At 32.8% G+C, this 18030-nt stretch overlaps 1 protein-coding gene across 6 annotated transcripts in view; it reads right to left on the minus strand.

The window, feature by feature from the left end:
- Positions 1 to 18030, minus strand: part of TBC1D5 (TBC1 domain family member 5) — a 554967-nt gene that overhangs the window by 248318 nt on the left and 288619 nt on the right. For all 6 annotated transcript variants that reach the window (XM_004773530.3, XM_004773529.3, XM_004773531.3 and 3 more), the window contains one exon: positions 13459 to 13525. In XM_004773530.3, coding sequence (XP_004773587.1) covers positions 13459 to 13525 — 67 coding nt within the window. The remainder of the gene's footprint in view (positions 1 to 13458; positions 13526 to 18030) is intronic.

Here is an 18030-nt window from a genome sequence, read left to right on the forward strand (position 1 = left end):
CACTGTGTGGAGGTTTGTCAAAATTCATTTACGATAATGTTTTAATTTGGGTTTGGACTTAACTCTGAATTGAGAAATTTTGAACTTCCACCTCAATGTTCGCAAGGACACAAAGCACTGAGTTAGCAATAGTTTTGGACTGTCAGGTATAATATTCTTTTTAAAAAAACATATATCATTCTCTTCAAAATACAATGTTTAAGAGCTTCTCAATTCAAGGTCCTATTAAGTAGGTAAAGTCAACAAACATACCTTTAGAAAGGGAATTCCAAAAAGCTGTATCACAAGGTTATAAAAAATTAAGTATATAATAAACATCATTATACTACTAATCAAAGGTTCAGCATTTAGAAATGAGGTGAGGAAAGGATCCTACAAAGGATCTGAAGTCATCTGAAATGAATATATTTGATATTCCATAGTTAACTGATGTTTCTAATAGAATTAATTATTAATTCTCTGATATTTGATATTCCATAGTTAACTGATGTTTCTAAGGGAATTAATTCTTTAAGACACCTTCCTGCAGACTTCCCCCACCTTCTTCACATCCCTACTGCACTACATTTACCTTACTATTTGTGAAACTAGCATGGATTTGATATCTAACTTCCAATGTGATAAGAATTTGCCACGGTCTACAATGTAAACAATATTAAGAAGTAAATGCTTACAGAATTGAAGACAAATTATTCCGCAGTAATTTAGAAACAAACATTTATTTAACAAAATCTGATGTCCTAATTTAAAGTAAATCCAATCTCATAAACCATGTTTTTCAAGATTGGGTTGACTTACAGGGTATTATATATACACATAGAAATACATGTATGCTTCAAACAATACTTTCTCTTAAAAAGATCTGAATGAATTATAACTGAATCCATCATTCATTTGAAAATCTGTAGATCAGCACTACCTAACAGAACTTTCTCAGATAACAGAAATGTTCTATATCTAACTGTTCAATATGGTAATCATTAACCACATGTGGCTACTAAGCAGATGAAATATGGCTAGTGTAACTGAAGAACTACATATTTTAACTGATTTAATATAAAACTAAATTTAAATAGACTCATGTCACTAATGGTTCCTATACTGAACATCAAAACTCAAAGTGTTTTAAGGATAATAAACCATTCATAGATACATTTGATTTTTCGAGTAACAACTATAAAAAAGTTCAAGAGATAAAATATATGCACTATATATATATCCCATATAGTGTTACTGGATAAAGAAGACAGATACGCTTTAAAAGTGCTAGTAAGATCATATATAGATATAATATTGTTTATCTCTATCTATAGTTGCCTTTCCCTGCCTAGGTTTCCCTGTCTCTGCCACCATCCCTTACCCCCTGCTTCCTCTCATCCCTCTCTTCTTATATACACACAAAAGTTAGGGAAGCAAATCTTTAAGTGATGAAGTGATGCATCTGTAAGCTACCCAAAATAATCAATTCTGGCAAGAATGAGATCCAAGATCTGAATCATGAACCTAATATGACCATACTCTGTATTAGACTGGCTCAAATATCCAGAATATGAAAATTTCAAATGAAGATAAATGGGTCATGTGATAAACTTTAAGCCAATATGGATATTATATACTTTATAATTTGTTTGGATTAGTGTACCTAAGAAAATAATTTCACATGGGCGTCTGAAAAAGTAAGGAAATATCCTCACCCAAAGGTGACCAGAAAATCTCATGCTATTTATAATTTAAAAGAAAAAAACTCACAGTATAAAAAAAATCTCATGCTTGAATACCTCATATACCCAGCATAATGAAAGACCAATGTATGCAACATAAGTGATTTTTTTTTGTGACGCAAAAATGTTGAGTATCAAAATATTACTAAGCCTTAAAGAAATTTGTGTCCAGATGTGGTATACATCTGGAAAATGGATGGCTATTTCTTACATTAAATAACTAGACACTGCTTTGCTTTTGGAGTTTTCCATTCTGTTTTTAGGGGCATTTTTTCTCATGACTGTCACTATCAGGCTATTGGCTACCAATCTGCATAGTGATTATACATTAGCTCTTTAAAATCCTAAATCTACACTCCTCTGTCACTTGTTCAGTCTGTCTTTTTTAAAATAAAGACAACAAATTAGACTTTAAGCTGTCACATATTTTAGCCTAATTCAACATCATAAATTATCAGAATCTTTTCTAGTTTAAGAAAAAACATGAAATAAGACTGTAAGAATAAGGACTAGAATGGCTCTCCTGTGCCTAAACATATTTTAATAAGCAAATATTTTGCCTGTTCTAATGTTTTCCTCCTCTTTCTAGGTTTCTGGTTATATTCTAGCTGGTTGAAACTATTAGAAATTTCACTTGTAAATAACTGATATGTTACTATATATGCAAATGTCAGCAGCCAATCCCATTCCCCTCAAGGCCTCAGTCCTTGAGTTCGGCCAAGAAAGAATTCAAAGCCAAATCTTTAAGCAAGACTTTACTGGCAGTTAAAGAGAAAGCATCCTCTCAAGGTGGGAGAGGGGGCAGGCACAGAGGTGGCAACTGCATCAGGGGTCAGAGTCTTCTTTTGTCTTTCCTTTCTATGTTTGCATAGGTTATGGGTCATAGCTAGGGTGGTCTCTGACTGAGGCTGCTTCCAATCATCTAAGGGACTCCTCCTCCCAGTGGGGGGGCGGGTGGTGTGTGCGGTTTGGCCCTATATGGTCCTTGTTGGAACTGTCATGGTCGCCTTCTCCCCACAGGGAGGGAATCAAAACCACAATGCACATTATCATAATGAGGCTATACGTTACTGTTGGCATGTGTAACCCCTCTGTGGTCTTTCCTTAACTGCCTACTGTATCTCAAACAAAAAAAAAGGAAAAACCCCTTTCTGAATATTGGATATAGGGGGTAGGGGATAAAGTGTTGGTAGAAGACACTAAAATGAAGGAATCAGGGTGTGGAGACCTAATTTGAGTCTGCACTGTGTTTCCTATGTAGGCTAGAACACCAGTGGGAGTAGTATTTTTATTACTGATTTTTTTAAAAGAGTTGTTCTGCATCACAGTAGAAGATGAACCATTTTCTCATGACCTCCTTGTCCAAATTAAAATATGTTTCATAAAACTCCTGTCTTAGGCAGAAATATTTTCCACTGATGAAATTTTATGTTATCTGAAAGTTCATCTACTTCAAGAGAACTAAAATCTAGTCCTGACTTTATAAAAGGCCTTTTGTTATTTTTTTATTCTGTTATCCATATGCTCAATAATTCAGATATTCCCAAATGGATGCCACAAAAATTTTAATTATATGACCACAGATATCCTTATATGGACCAAAGAAATGTTTCCATAAAACTGTCACATGAAATGCTACTATAAAATTTGAAAATTAGCACAAGAAAATTCTCATTTTTCTACAGAGCTTTTTAAAATATTATGATTAGGAATGGCACCTAGAAATATAAAGGCAGGAAAATGGGGATCCTTCTCTAGGGCCCATCAACAGTCCAGGTGACAGTGGGAAAAACAGGGACAGGAGCAGTGTTAAAAAAAAACACCAGTCAGACCACTCTGGCTTTATTTATCCTACTCCCTCGAACCTCTTCGAGATCTCTCAAGTAGAAAAAAAAAAAAAAAAAAAGTCTCTGTTCAACCTACATAATCAGAATATTAAAAGAGAGAAGCAGGCTCTGGGTTTGGCCAGGTGGTCAGGGGCAACCAAACAAAAGTAGTTACTTAAGAGGTTATAAACTCATTACTGTGCACTGAACAAAATCCACATAACAAGAGTTCTGTGCCTGGTTCAATCACAGTACAGCTCTGCTGCTCAAGGCAACTTTAAGACCTAGAAGCACATTAAAAAACTGGAATGAGAGTTAAGAGATAGTGTTCAACTATCCCGTTTTGCTTCAAATGGGTTCAGAGACTTGGGCTTGTCATCTGAATTACTTTTCTAATCTGAACAAATAGCTTGAAATTCAGTCTTTGAAAATCCTTGAAATATGTCAACCAGCTAAACTACTATAACTATCTCAGAACATTGCATCTATAATCATGAAATGAAAACTATGTCCATATGTTCAGATGATACTAGGACTTCTTTTAAATTTCAAATATTCTCTCATTAGCAGGCTATTTTTTATTCCATAGCTGCTTTATTGATTTTTCCCATATTTCTAAGCATATAATATTCATTCTCAATTATATCATTATCAGCTATTTCATATAATTTTGTGATTTAAAGATTCTCATTTTCAACTCCCAGTTAAATTTTTTGATCATGGATTTAAATATATCAAACACCTCCGATATACTAAAATCTAAAACTTTAATACTATCAAAATACTAGTTCATGCAAAGTAGCAAAGTCAACAGAATGAAACAGATGTACGTAAATACTCATACTGTATGGGCCACTTTAGCTGTCTTTTATAACTAAGGGCATAATGTTGTCACTAACAAATGTAAAGGCAATTGAGTCTAACCATTTTAACAGTGCCCCCCCCAAAAGAATGTATTGTTAGTAGAAAATGAAGACTATCTTTACTCACATTGTTCACCTCATAGAAAAGTCTTGTCCCTCTAGAATGTCCAGCAGATATACCTTCCTTATAACCACTATTCCCCCAACAACCCCTCAAATTTAACTAGGCCATCTAGTATTCCTCTAGTTCTTAGTAAAATGTCCCCATTAGAACACTGGTCATCATCTACATTAGTTGCTTCCATGTCTGTCTCCCCTCCGAGATGATGAGTGGGCAGTGTTTTATTCATCCTTGGGTCTTGGAGGTTTAGCACCCTGGCTTGTCTATAATGGGTGTACAATAAAGATGTGCAGGATGATTGAAGATTTGTTAGCTCTCCTGAACCATATATATATATATATATAAAAAACCAAATATATAACAAAAATTTATATTGTTTTTTATATTTATATTTTATGTGCATATGACCATATATAAAGATATATATTATATATAAATAATAGTATATATTTATAAACATATATAAATATATGTATATATTGTATATATATAAAAACAAATGTCACAATAACACTTGTGAAACCTCTGGATTAGAAAAAAACTTGAAAAAATAGGATTACAGGGGCGCCTGGGTGGCTCAGTTGGTTAAGTGACTGCCTTCAGCCCAAGTCATGATCCCAGGGTCCTGGGATTAAGCCCTGCATGGGGTGGGGTGAAGGTGGGGGTTCCTTGCTCAGCAGGGAGCCTGCTGAGGTAATCTGATATGGAAAATAGACAAATACTGAATATCAATCTCTATTAAAATATTCTGTAAAAATTCCACCTTTAAACTGTATCTTTGTCAAATCAAAAATCAGTATCAAGCCTTATGTAGAGCTAACTATATAACTATAAAGCACACCCATAAGTAAATAAGCAAGGTATTTGTAAAATGTTTAAAAAGATTTATAACTTTCCACTTTTAAACCATTCTTCTTTGTATTATTATCTCAAATTATAGATCCAGTAACACATTTCAACATTACTGACCAAATATTTAAATTGACATTGTCCATTTCACTACCCTACTTAAAAAGTACAGCATAAGGGCACCTGGGTGGCTCAGTGGGTTGGGGCCTCTGCCTTCGGTTCAGGTCATGGTCCCAGGTTCCTGGGATCGAGCCCAGCATCAGGCTCTTTGCTCCGCAGGGAGCCTGCTTCCTCCCCTCTTTCTGCCTGCCTCTCTGCCTGGTTGTGATTTCTCTCTGTCAAATAAATAATTAAAAAAAAAAAAAGTACAGCATGCTAATATATACTACAAATAGTGACCCATGGGGCTGACAGGGGTGCATTTCAACTGGGGACACCAGGAAAAAAAAAAAGTGTGTTCAGGGGAAGGAACTCTCAGTGATGACTGACTCAGAGCAGCTTATCCTCATATTTCAAATGTATGCCTGTCTTTTCAATGATAAACATTTACACAGCCTTGGATGATTGGAGCTTGCAGCTGACTACATAAATAAACAAATAAAAAAAATTTTTTTTCCCCTAGAGCCGGGCTACAGATAATAAAAAGGGCTTGAAGGGGCTTCTGAAGCAAAGGAACTCAAACTAACATGTATGCTCAAGTCAGTTTGGGTTCTGTTAATGTAAGACTATAAATGCAAACAAGCCAGTTAATTAGTTAAATGGAAGGTAACATTTTCAGGGCCTTATTGGATCAATAACTAGTTCAGACAGTTGTATATCACAGAAAAGCATAGACACTGACCAATTCCATTATCATAAAAAAATAATAAAGTTACTTCAAGAAGATATATTCATCATTCAAGTGTGATTTTTTCCCCCTTCTTTCAAATATGGCTTCATTATGGAGATATGAATTAAGGTATTATTTTGATTTTGGTTTCTGGATAATGCAATGATTACATACATATTTTGTGCTTTCTGAAATTATCATTGAACTATAAAGGTTGTCATGCTAGGTCAACAAATATGAAAACAAGAAATAAGAAAATTTGATACTGAGATTGTGAGGCTAAATAAGTATGGGTTTTATAAACATTCTTCCTATATAATCTATAGATAACTGTAGATATTTATATTTCATCTTTTATAGATAACTGTAGGTCTAATCCTTAAATACTCATTTACTGCCAGTTTAGGACTGCAGAGGATTTTAAAAATACTTTTTTGAGATAAAGGACAACTTAAATAGATGAAAAGCTAATTAAAACTTAAAGGAAATTTCATGAGCACCTGGGTGGCTAAGTGGGTTAAGTGCCTGACTTTGGCTCAGGTCATGATCTTGGGGTCCTGGGATCGAGCCCCATGTTGGGCTCCCTGGACAGCAGAAAGCCTGCTTCTCCCTCCCTCTGCTCCTCCCCGCTCTTGTCCCCTCTCTCCCTCTCTCAAATAAATAAACAAAATATTTTTAATAAATTAAAAAAAAACTTAAGGAAATTTCAAAAAAGAGAGAAAGGAAAGATGCAGAAATTAGTTTATCATGTGTTAGATAACTGGGCCAGGTGTTCTACACATTATAGGTATGCTCCCTACAACTCTATGATATAGGAGCTGTTAACATTCCAATTTTACAAATGAGGTAATCAGGAATCAGATTCTTTTCCCTAATGTCACACAGTCAGTAGATGATAGAGCTAAGATATAAACTTTAGTCAGTCTTACTGCAATCTGTATGTTTTTTCCAAATTGTTTTCCTGAATCATTATTTATAAAAACTTACAGAGTTTGTATCATATAGTTACATAGATTCTCAACAAAATATAGGCAACACAAAGTGAGAAAAGCACGGGGCACCTAGGTGGTTCAGTCAGTTAAACGTCTGCCTTCAGCTCATGTCATGATCTCAGGGTCCTGGGATCAAGCTCCACATTGGGCTCCCTGCTCAGCATGAGTCTGCATCTCCCTCTCTAGATGCCCCTGCCTGCCCCCTGCTCCTTCTCTCTCAAATAAATAAATATAAATCTTAAAAAAAAAAAAAAGTGAGAAAAACAATGATCTAAGAATCAGGAAAAAAAACCTTTCTCATCTACTTACAAAGCAGTGATAGCCTAGAAAAATAAAATGGCAAGGGCTTAGGAACTTAAAACTACTGGGTGGTAGAGAGTGGGATGGAAATTCAGGTTAGTTTCTATTATCTTTAGTATATGCTGTGAACTGAATGTCCCACTTCGCCCAAATTCATATGTTGAAACCCAACAACCAGTGTGATGGTGTTTGGGGGTGGGCCCTCATGAATGGAACTAGTGCCTCAGAGAGCTCTCTAGCCCTGCTGCTATGTGAGAGCACTGTGAAAAGATAGAGAACCAGGAGCAGACTTTTACTGGACACCACATCTGCCAGCACCTTAATCTTGGACTTCCCAGCCTCCAGAAATACAAGAAATAAATTTCTGTGGTTTATAAGCCACCTAGCCTGTGATATCTGTTATAACAGCCTGAACAGACTAAAAGTGTAATATTCAGCAATTAAATTGATACTGAATCCATATTCTTAAATGTAACAGAGTAACAAACCTTTATCACTCTAAGAGTGTAAACCAGAACCCAGATTTCTAAATATTAAATCCAAAGTATGCTTTTACTCTATAATCTCTACTAATATTTTAAATCACTACTTCATGGTTGTTTCAAGACACATATGACCCATTTACATACAAATGGGACAAAAAAGGTATTATACTAGAAATAAATGTAAATGATAGAAGGATATTTGCCACATTCTCTCAAATTACTGATTACATATAAATAGGACACATAAAAATATTTATAATAAAACTATGAGACTACTTTTTAAAGTTCATTCAATGACTAAACAGTGTTCAAATAAATGTATTTTTATTATTCAGGAAAAGAATCTACTTTGGAGTGAAAAAGCCAAACCAGCTATAATTTCTTTAAAAATGTTTTATCAACTTCAAAACAGCCTTTAACTCTATGGGGTACAGAACACACAATATTGATAAAGAGAGGCAAGCTCAAAAGCTCAGATCAATATTAAGAAATTATAAATACTACCCAATATACAGCCAAGTGGCTTTTTATTTATTTATTTAATTCTTTTTTAAGGAGAGAAAATAAAAAATATAAAGGGGGAAAAGTTCCCTTTATTTCTGCAACAAATGTTCTTTTAAAATATGAAATGTGTTATTTCTTAAAAGGAAAAAAACAGGAAGCTAAAAAGAATGGGTAGTTCTTTAACTAACGTGTACTTCACATTTATTTGAGGTCTTCATAAATGTTTCAAGTCTCAAGTCATCCCACCATCCCAGTTGTAGGATTTACTAATTCAAAAGACATGCATAAGTATTTTGCAATCCTTTCTGCATCCACTACCTTTTTAAAAAATGAAACACCAAGGTTTCTAACTATTAACAAACTTTGTTTATTGGTGATGAGTTATAACGGAACCACCACTGGCTATTACTATTTTGAACTGTGTCTCCTGGAGTCAACATTTCATTTATAAACTATTATTTGAAAATTATCCAACTGTCAAAAGTCACAAGATAATACATTTTTCCTAATGGCAGAGCTTGGGAAAATATACCCAGCAATGGTACCATGTGAAATTAAATTGTAGAAGTAATTAGGGTAGACTACATGATTTACTACCCTGTATCAGAATCTAGAAAATCATAGTTAAGTAAAAAAATTTATTTAAAAATGATCTACAATGACTTATTTTCTATCCTATGACATTTATACAACACACCAAGATGATGTCTGAAAATTAAGCAATATTCTGCGTTTCCCTGAGAATGCCAATAACTTGTCTGGGTCTTCTCTAACTAAACTGACTATTTAAGCAATGTATTTTAACATGGATTTGTTACTACATAAACACTACCTAAATCTCAAATGAGGCAATGCTAAATCTTTATATCCTAAATCAAGAATGAGGCAAAAATGAAGTTATTTTCTATTTTGGGAATCCTAACATTATATGTGAAAAAAGCATTACACGGGTTAAAAAACCATACAGACTTCTATGAACTTTTGTGGAAAGGTATAATTTGACCAATAAAGATATTTAGAAACATAGGGTAAAAAAGGGAAAGTTTAAAAATGTTCACCTTCAATTTATTTCATAGGTCACTGTTATACCATCTAATAAGATAATTAAAAACATGCAAGCAGCTGGTACTTCAGCTAAACAGATTAATGTAATAGTCTGTAGTCATATGTGCTGGCAAGGGGCTCGCCTCTTTGGAGAGGAGAAGGTCAGCTGCCCTTGGGAAAGGAGGAGGGTGGTGGGGAAAGAATATTCCTTCTACCATGCGGCCTTGTGCTACAGTTACTAACTTAATCATCTACTGCAAACTGCTAATCGGCAAACCACTATTCTTCTTTCATACCCAGCAAGGGTCTCTCAGTTTTAATATTTAAGTAAGAAATATAGAAGGCTCATATAAACTGACAGAGAACACTGGTCTTTAAAAATCATAAGATCTACTGCATAAACCAATACTAACTTCTCAAGTCTTCTAAATTTTCCATTTTAACACATCATCTGCAAATTAGTTGGGAGATATAAAACTGAATTTTAACAAGAAGTTCTAAAACAAGATCTAATCTATTATCTAGGCACCATATAATATTCATACTGGTGCCTTAGTTGTTAAATTCAGCTGCACTCCATTGGAATCAATGAAGCAAAACCACAAAAGACACAAATCCAGGTAAAACCTCTTGGCCTATGAAAAACAAATCTATGAACATTAGGCATATAGTACTATCGTGTTAGGATCTGATCAATTATGTATTTCAGAATTTGTCAAAATTCCAAAAATCCACCTCTAAACTTATACAAAGAATAAACATCTTCCTTATATCATTGTTATGTGTACAAATTTGCTTTTGTAGCAAATTTTGAAGGCAACTGGAATACTGTATCAGATTGAGAGTTTCAAGCCTCAGGTTAAGCTTGTTCTTAGCTTCTTTCCTCCAAACAGACAAAAGATATTGTCCTGTAAGTCACACATTCTTTTTTCCCTTCCTTTCAGTGTCTCTGTATCAGGGCACTGCAAAAAATTCTCAATACCAGGAGGTTGCCAATGATGACGATGATGATGATGCCACAGACAAGAAGATAAACGCAGCTACTATTTACTCAGCATTTACCACATGATACTATCCCATCAACTCCTCCTTCTTACCCCCACTCTAATGGTGAGGAAACTGAGGCTAAGACTTGTCCAAGTCTCCCAAGTATTTGGAGTTAGGATCTGAACCATCTCACCATATATTTAGGCATTATTAACAAATGAAAAACAAAACAACAACAATCAGTGACTCTGCCCTCTTGAAAGTGACAATCCAAGACCACAATAAGACAAACACATAATGGGAAGAAGAGTACAGACTTGGGTGACCAATTCAAGACTGAATTCAATAGTTAATAATAAAACCTCCACATACACTATAAAAGGGTACATGTATTGGAGGGTTAAATGAAGGCTAAAGCAACAAAGTTGCCAATTTAGATGAAAGACCTAATTCCAGAAAGAATTAATAAATGCAATGGGTTTGCAATTGGATTTTCAAAAGGCTTTATCTCCTACATTTGATCAGTCTTTACAAGAGTTGTGAGGAGGAAGCAGGTTAGACATTAGAATGTCTGTCTTACAAGATGACAAACTAAGGCTAATCATTATCCTGGATAGAAGTATACAGAACTTGAATATGATGGTACTAGGCTGGCAGCCAGAACTATCTGACTGTGAAGAAAGGTCAGGATTTCTGAAACAGTTGTAATAAGACAAAGGTAGAACTTGTAGGCTAAAGGAGCTTTGAGGGTTAACAGTCACATTTTTCTAATAATTTATGTAACATTTAAAATAGCAATGATAGCAACAGAAAAACAATTTTCATTTTCAAAAAGGAATTTTACTGACAATTCTGTTGCATTTTAGAGTGATCACTCAACAATTCCTAGGTTTTATCAGTTAACCTTAATATGAAAATATACCCCAGAGCTATGCTTCTATGAATTCTGCATTTAACCCAAGTGTCAAATTCACAAGTAAGCTCATTATATTGTAAAAGCTATTGCCTGCTGAGTAGAAAAATATTCATTTCACACCTTAAATACTATAATACTATTTAATAACAGCACTGGCCTGCCAACTATGAAAAGCTCGTTTTTATATATTGTACTACCTGAGCTTTTTATCTTGCCTTTTTAATTACAACAATAAATTAATATCCTAACATTACAACACTGACAGGCATTGATTAAAATTATATTAGTTAACAACATTAGTATTTATTGTGCAAAGTTGCATTAGGAGTTCATTTTCAAAGTATAATTATCATTCAATAATACTAAAACATTTTAATCTTCAAACTATTCAAGAATAAAATAAACTACAAGATAATACTGTGCCTTCACATTAACACATTTCTCTTAACTTTATATTATGTCCATTATTTACTATAATTAGCTAAACTACAAATGTAACAATAAAATTTAACTCACCAACAAACTATATACAGATATGGATTTTCCTTCCTTTGAAATACATTCCTATTTTCCTTTTGTCTTAGCTATTTTTATTGTATTTATATCTAGCAATGATACTAACAACATAGATTTCACAAATATTATCATATTAACATTCTTCACTTACATGCCAAATCATGAATGTTTAACTATCTTTTATATTCACTTCAGCACTAAAAGAAGGATTTGAAGAATTCCAACATTTATAAGGTAGGATGAGTACACTGAAAATATAATGACAACATATGAGCTTTACTGCTGTGATAATACCCTTCTAGAAAACCATGGGAACATAAGCCTTTTGTAGTATCTGTGACACTTGAACGACTGATTATTTATACAGACCCCAACTGATATAAAATAAAGATGTCAAGTGTTTCAATTACCATCTCATTTCTGGAATTCATGAACAAATTGTAAAAAAACTTTCTAATTCACCACATTCTTATTAAGTGCTTCCTTCCTGTGCACAAGGCCCAATTCTAGATATTAAAAGCTTGCCTAGATTATGAAAAGAAAAATGACACAGTTCCAATTAGGGACATACAATATGTTTTCAAATAAAAATATAAAGAATCCAATCATAAACTCCATATTCATTACATAAAAGAAGGAGTTACAGCTTAACATTCAAGTGAGTTTCCAAGTGTACAGTGGTTCTTGTGTGTACTGTATTGTCACTGCAAAAGAGTCAGAACTAATTAACCATCAGGACAGTGTACTCGAAGTATTTCTTTAAGAATCTGCACTGCTATCTACAATGCCTAAATGTATTATTATTGAATCTGAACATTTTTTCCTTAGAACAACCTAGTTTTTATATTATATTGGTTAAGTATATGAATATTCAAATATTACTGGAAATAATATAATCTTTCTTCTTCCTAGGTTTCCCTGTTATGAAGGCACAAAATCCATAAACATTTACTCAAGGAAATTAAGTAATAAGGAGAATATAACCAAAATACCAGAGAAGATACATGTTTTATTAACCAGCACATCCTTAAAAAAAAAAAAATCACTAACTGAGATGTAACTGCCCCATTTGTTGAAGAACCAAATGGGATATAAACAAACAGCACTTGATGTAACCACGGGTTACATTTCATATTCTCTTAAACACTCATAAGGAATATATTCTGTTTTAACAGGAAACTTAAACAAATGGAAGCCTTTAGTAAGGTAACAGATATACTGCAAAAACAAAATAAAAAACGGATTATAATGGAGCTTAATACTACATGTGCATTCATACCAATTATATACTAACAACTGATGTCTACAGTAAGGCCATTTACTTTAGAACCTAAAAGGTTACATTGTTCATTACAGCCTGTAGAACAATCACATATCACAATATTCTTTACATTTGACTTATTTTTACAGCACAGGTAACATTTCCTTACTACTCTAAGATTGGAATCCTGTAACATCTTGTATATTGTCTTATAATAATATGTATCTATGTATTCATCACCTACCTATAGGAATTAAAAGTCCCATCAGAATCTAAAGTAGAACTTCTTCTTCCATTTTTATTTGAATCTCCTGGAAAAAAAAATTTAAAAACACTGAAATAATGAAGATTATGAAACTGAATATTTTAGTTGAAAAGCTGCTGAGTGACAGCTCTATGCAGTATATTGGGTCCAAAAGCATTATCCCTTTACCCCTAACCCACAAATATCTCTTGTAATCAGAGGTCCTTATGCAAAAAATTCTAGTTAAGTCAAATAGTAATTAATTCTGGTCCTGGTTAAGTCAAAGAGTAATTACAGAGCATTTCGATGCTAAAATATAAATACCACCATTCCTAAATTGGATAGAAATACTATCAAAATAATTGCTAACAGAACAAATGAAGCACAGTACATTTTTTAATGAATCATAATCAACACCAAAATTTGTCAACCATTTAATCATGCATTAGTCTTTATAAACAAAGGGCAACTCTTTGTTAGTGACCACGTCACCTGTCCTGGCCATTGGTACAGCCAAAAGAGAGCAACAGACAGGGAACCTAGGATATCCCCAGCTCTCCATGGCCGAGGAATTTGGTGAGCAGAGGTAAAAGAGAAAGCAGGCTTTGGAGGTGGTGAATGCATTCCAACGAACTTTTCATACACCTTAATATTGTCCCTAAAGCTTTATGTTTTAACTGTGGGCAAGAGTTCAGCAACTTTAAAAATGGAAAAACAACATTGAAAGTTATTTCAGCATCATATGGTAATATCAAACATTTAGAGAAAAAAAAAATCCCACTCAAGAAACTGTTATATTCATAGTATAAAACTTAGAACAAATTCATACCTATTAGTTAAAAGATTATAGAATAAAAATAAATGTGCTAAAGAAGTTTAAAATATGCTTACCAATGCCACAGTATAAAATATATATGCTTATTGATAGAAATTTAATTTTAGTAGTTTACATTTTAAAATATATACTTCAAAGTACAGTTTTTATGAAACCATAGTATACTACTATTAAATAGACCATTTATTCTTAGAAATGAATTAAAAAGACTAGATTCTGATTACATTTTATACTTCTAATTCTTGTAATGTAACTATTAAACATCAGGTTATATTCATTTTTATGATATTTAAAGCTTAATAATTTAATGATTTATCCATTTTAATTTATACTTTTAATCCACTTTGAACAATCTAAGGTGCCACTGGAGATCATCACAGTGGTCCTGGTTAAGTCAAATAGTAATTACAGAGCTTTCACTTTAAAGATGAGATTATTTTTAATTATTGAGTACAGTACTTAAGGTACCATACTTATATAATTATGGTACTCATTAAATGGTTATTGAAAGCTGAAATGTAATTTTAATGACAGCTACCTATTTTTCTTTGCACATTTTATAGTTGACAGATTAGTCAAGAATGTTGGTTCTTTTCAAAATCTTTACAGCTGTGCCAAAGTGTTTAGGATGACAAGAACTGGACTGAGTCCACTTACTTTTCTTTTTAATTTTTTTATTTCTGTGCTCTAAAATGCATTGTTTATGCACCACACCCAGTGTTCCATGCTATTCTTTTTTCAAAATGTACTTTAGGTTTTTTTTTTTTTTCATTAAACAAAAATCCTAAAATGGATTACAGCATTCAAAACTATTGCCAAATTTTATAAAAGAAAATTATCCAAAACCACTTAAATGTTTAAGATCAATTTAGCTGGGCATATTTTATTAATTCTTTGAAAACATGGATACTATAAGATCGCTCATAGAAAATACTTGATTTTCTTAAAAAATTAAATGGTATTATAATAAATAAACTAAAAGGATTTAAAGAAAATTACTCTGTTTCTTACTAAATGAAAATTTCTTACAACACATGTTATTTAACAGCTTGCAGACATTTCCTGTGAAACATTCTATAATCAGCATAAAATAAGTAACTATATCATACATTTAAAATATGAGCCTTCTTTCTCTTTAAAACTAAAGATTGTAATTACTTAAATACAGAATATCTCACCAATAGAATATTTCTTCCCTTCTGCTGATATTTACCAGATCAAATATAAAATCCTTCAAATAATTAAGAGAATTTCAGCTTTTTAAACTAGGTTTTGCCATCCTAATATATTACAAAGGTTTTCTTCATTTTATACATGTTTCAAAATGAGCATATCACATTAAATATAACCTTCGAAGGAAGGAAATAAGGAAAAAAAGCATTTTTTCTTTTTCAAAAACATACTAAATAAGGAGTACAATTATTTTTCTGAATAGTATTAGAGAAAAGATTTCAGAGTTTGCTATTGGGGAAAAGGCAGTAAAGTTTTGAAGCGGGAAAAACTGCTTTGTTTCTTCAAACCTCTAGTTGAAATTAATTATAGCAAATGTTTATGAAAACATCTGTTCCTAACAGTTATAAATTCTTAATTTTAGTATGGACGATTCCAGATTCTTATTTTGGCAGGAAACTGTCAGACAATTGAAAGATTTACAAAAGAACAGGCACAATTTGTAATTCTGGAAAACTGTATATACAGTGTGTATATCCTGCAGAGATTTTCATTTGTGTGAAACATGTGGAGGGGCTTGAAACTGGTAACTAGGAGAAATCAAAGACAAACAGAGAGGCTCCTCTTTGACTTAAGGTGTTATACAATAAAAACATATTTGTAATAGAAGGAAACATAAACCAAGAATTATAGATAAATGCTACTTTACTATGAACCTAATTTGGAGCAAGTATAATAAACCAAGTGTTAATTTTATCAGGGATTTTAGTAAGTCTAATGCCAATACAATCATGGAAAGATACATGTAGTGTTCCCCAAAAATAACAACAGAGGGTGCAAGAGAGTTTAATATGATGTTTTTAGTTTCTGTTCTGATTCTTGTACTAAGTTGCCATAACTGTAAAAAGGATGTAACGGTTGCTTTCAGATCTCTTTCCCTTCTCTTTCGCTCTCTCTCTCTCTCTCTCTCATATACACACATACAAATACACACGCAAGCAATGGTACGTTATTACAATAATCTTGCACAAAGACCTTTAAATGATCAGACAGCACAAATACTTAAAAAGTGCTTTAAGAGAACAGATCACCTTTCGGTTGCTTGAAAAGTAACTTAATTTTTAAAATGCAATTGTGATTTTAAACGTATTTAAGTATTTAATGTAAATTAACCAATAAGATAATCTAGATATACTTACTGAGGAAACTCTAATAAATAGATAAATCACATACACATTATGTATGTTGTGTATGTATATTGTGCAACATATATTCACAGGGATAGTTCATCAATTATTTGTGACAATTACAATGTGAAAATTACATAACAGACTAATTTCTCATTGGTAAATAACTGTAAAATGAATTCCTAGCACTCACAATTAAAATAAGTTGACTGATTTGAAAGAAATACCTCTGTAGCTGAAGTATTTTAAATGAGGATAGACAGAGCATATATTTTCCATTAGTAATTTCTAACATATATATATATCTAACTTATTAAGCAAATAATGTATATAATGGTGACTTAGATCTCAAAACAAGATAAATTCCAAATTCTTTTTTAACTTTTACTGCAGTTGTGTTTGGCCTAGGGCATTTATAATATCTATGCACTGTCGAAAATCATGCTAAATGAAGATTTACAAAAGACTTTGATAGTGCTTTTTATGTACAAACATCTCTTTCATTAAGGTAGAACCAGATATTTTAAACTACTTTATTTTTTCTTTAAGATTTTATTTATTTATTCGACAGAAAGAGATCAAAAGCAGGCAGAGAAGCAGGCAGAAAGAGGAGGAAGCAGGCTCCCTGCAGAGCACACAGCCCAATGCAGGGCTAGATCCCAGGACCCTGGGACCTTGGGATTATGGACATTGGGGAGGGTATGTGCTTTGGTGAGTACCTGAGCCAAAGGCAGAGGCTGTAACTCACTGAGCCACCCAGGTGCCCCTAAACCACTTTAGATTTAAAACTACCAGAGTAATGCTATAAACAAACACATCTACCCAACTGGGCCCTCAGTTTACATCTCAACAATATTAAGTTTTAGAAGATCACATCATACTAGGTATGAATTCTAAAAAGTATTACATAATTTAAAATATAGGGCTTATCTCTATAAATTGTTACAGAAATGCCATGAAGTGTATGCAATGAATATTTAATAGTAAGAGTGGAAAAAGATTTGCTTTAAACTGAGTTAAAAACAAACCTATGGACAGCTACATTTAATTGTGATAGGTTAATATGCCATAAATAGTGTAGAGACCTGAAACCTTTTAAATGAACATTACTACTGAAATCTTTTTTATTAGATTTAAATCCCAAAGAAAATGCTTTAAAAAATAAATTAATTAAGTATATTCAAGTGCTGACATAGTAAGGCAAAGTATAATGACTTAGCATTGTCTATGAAGGCAGTAGACACTAAGGACATTATCTCAACAGAGAGACAACAGTCTCTCTACATTAATTTATGTATTCTAAATATCCCCAGTGCTCAAGTAAACACAAAAATGTGTCTAATAATATTCCATATTCTCTATTATTATTATCTACATTCT

The sequence above is a fragment of the Mustela putorius genome, unplaced genomic scaffold (assembly GCF_011764305.1).
Source record: "Mustela putorius furo isolate JIRA1106 unplaced genomic scaffold, ASM1176430v1.1 tig00003834_pilon_pilon_pilon, whole genome shotgun sequence".
NCBI classification, from domain to species: Eukaryota; Metazoa; Chordata; class Mammalia; order Carnivora; family Mustelidae; genus Mustela; species Mustela putorius.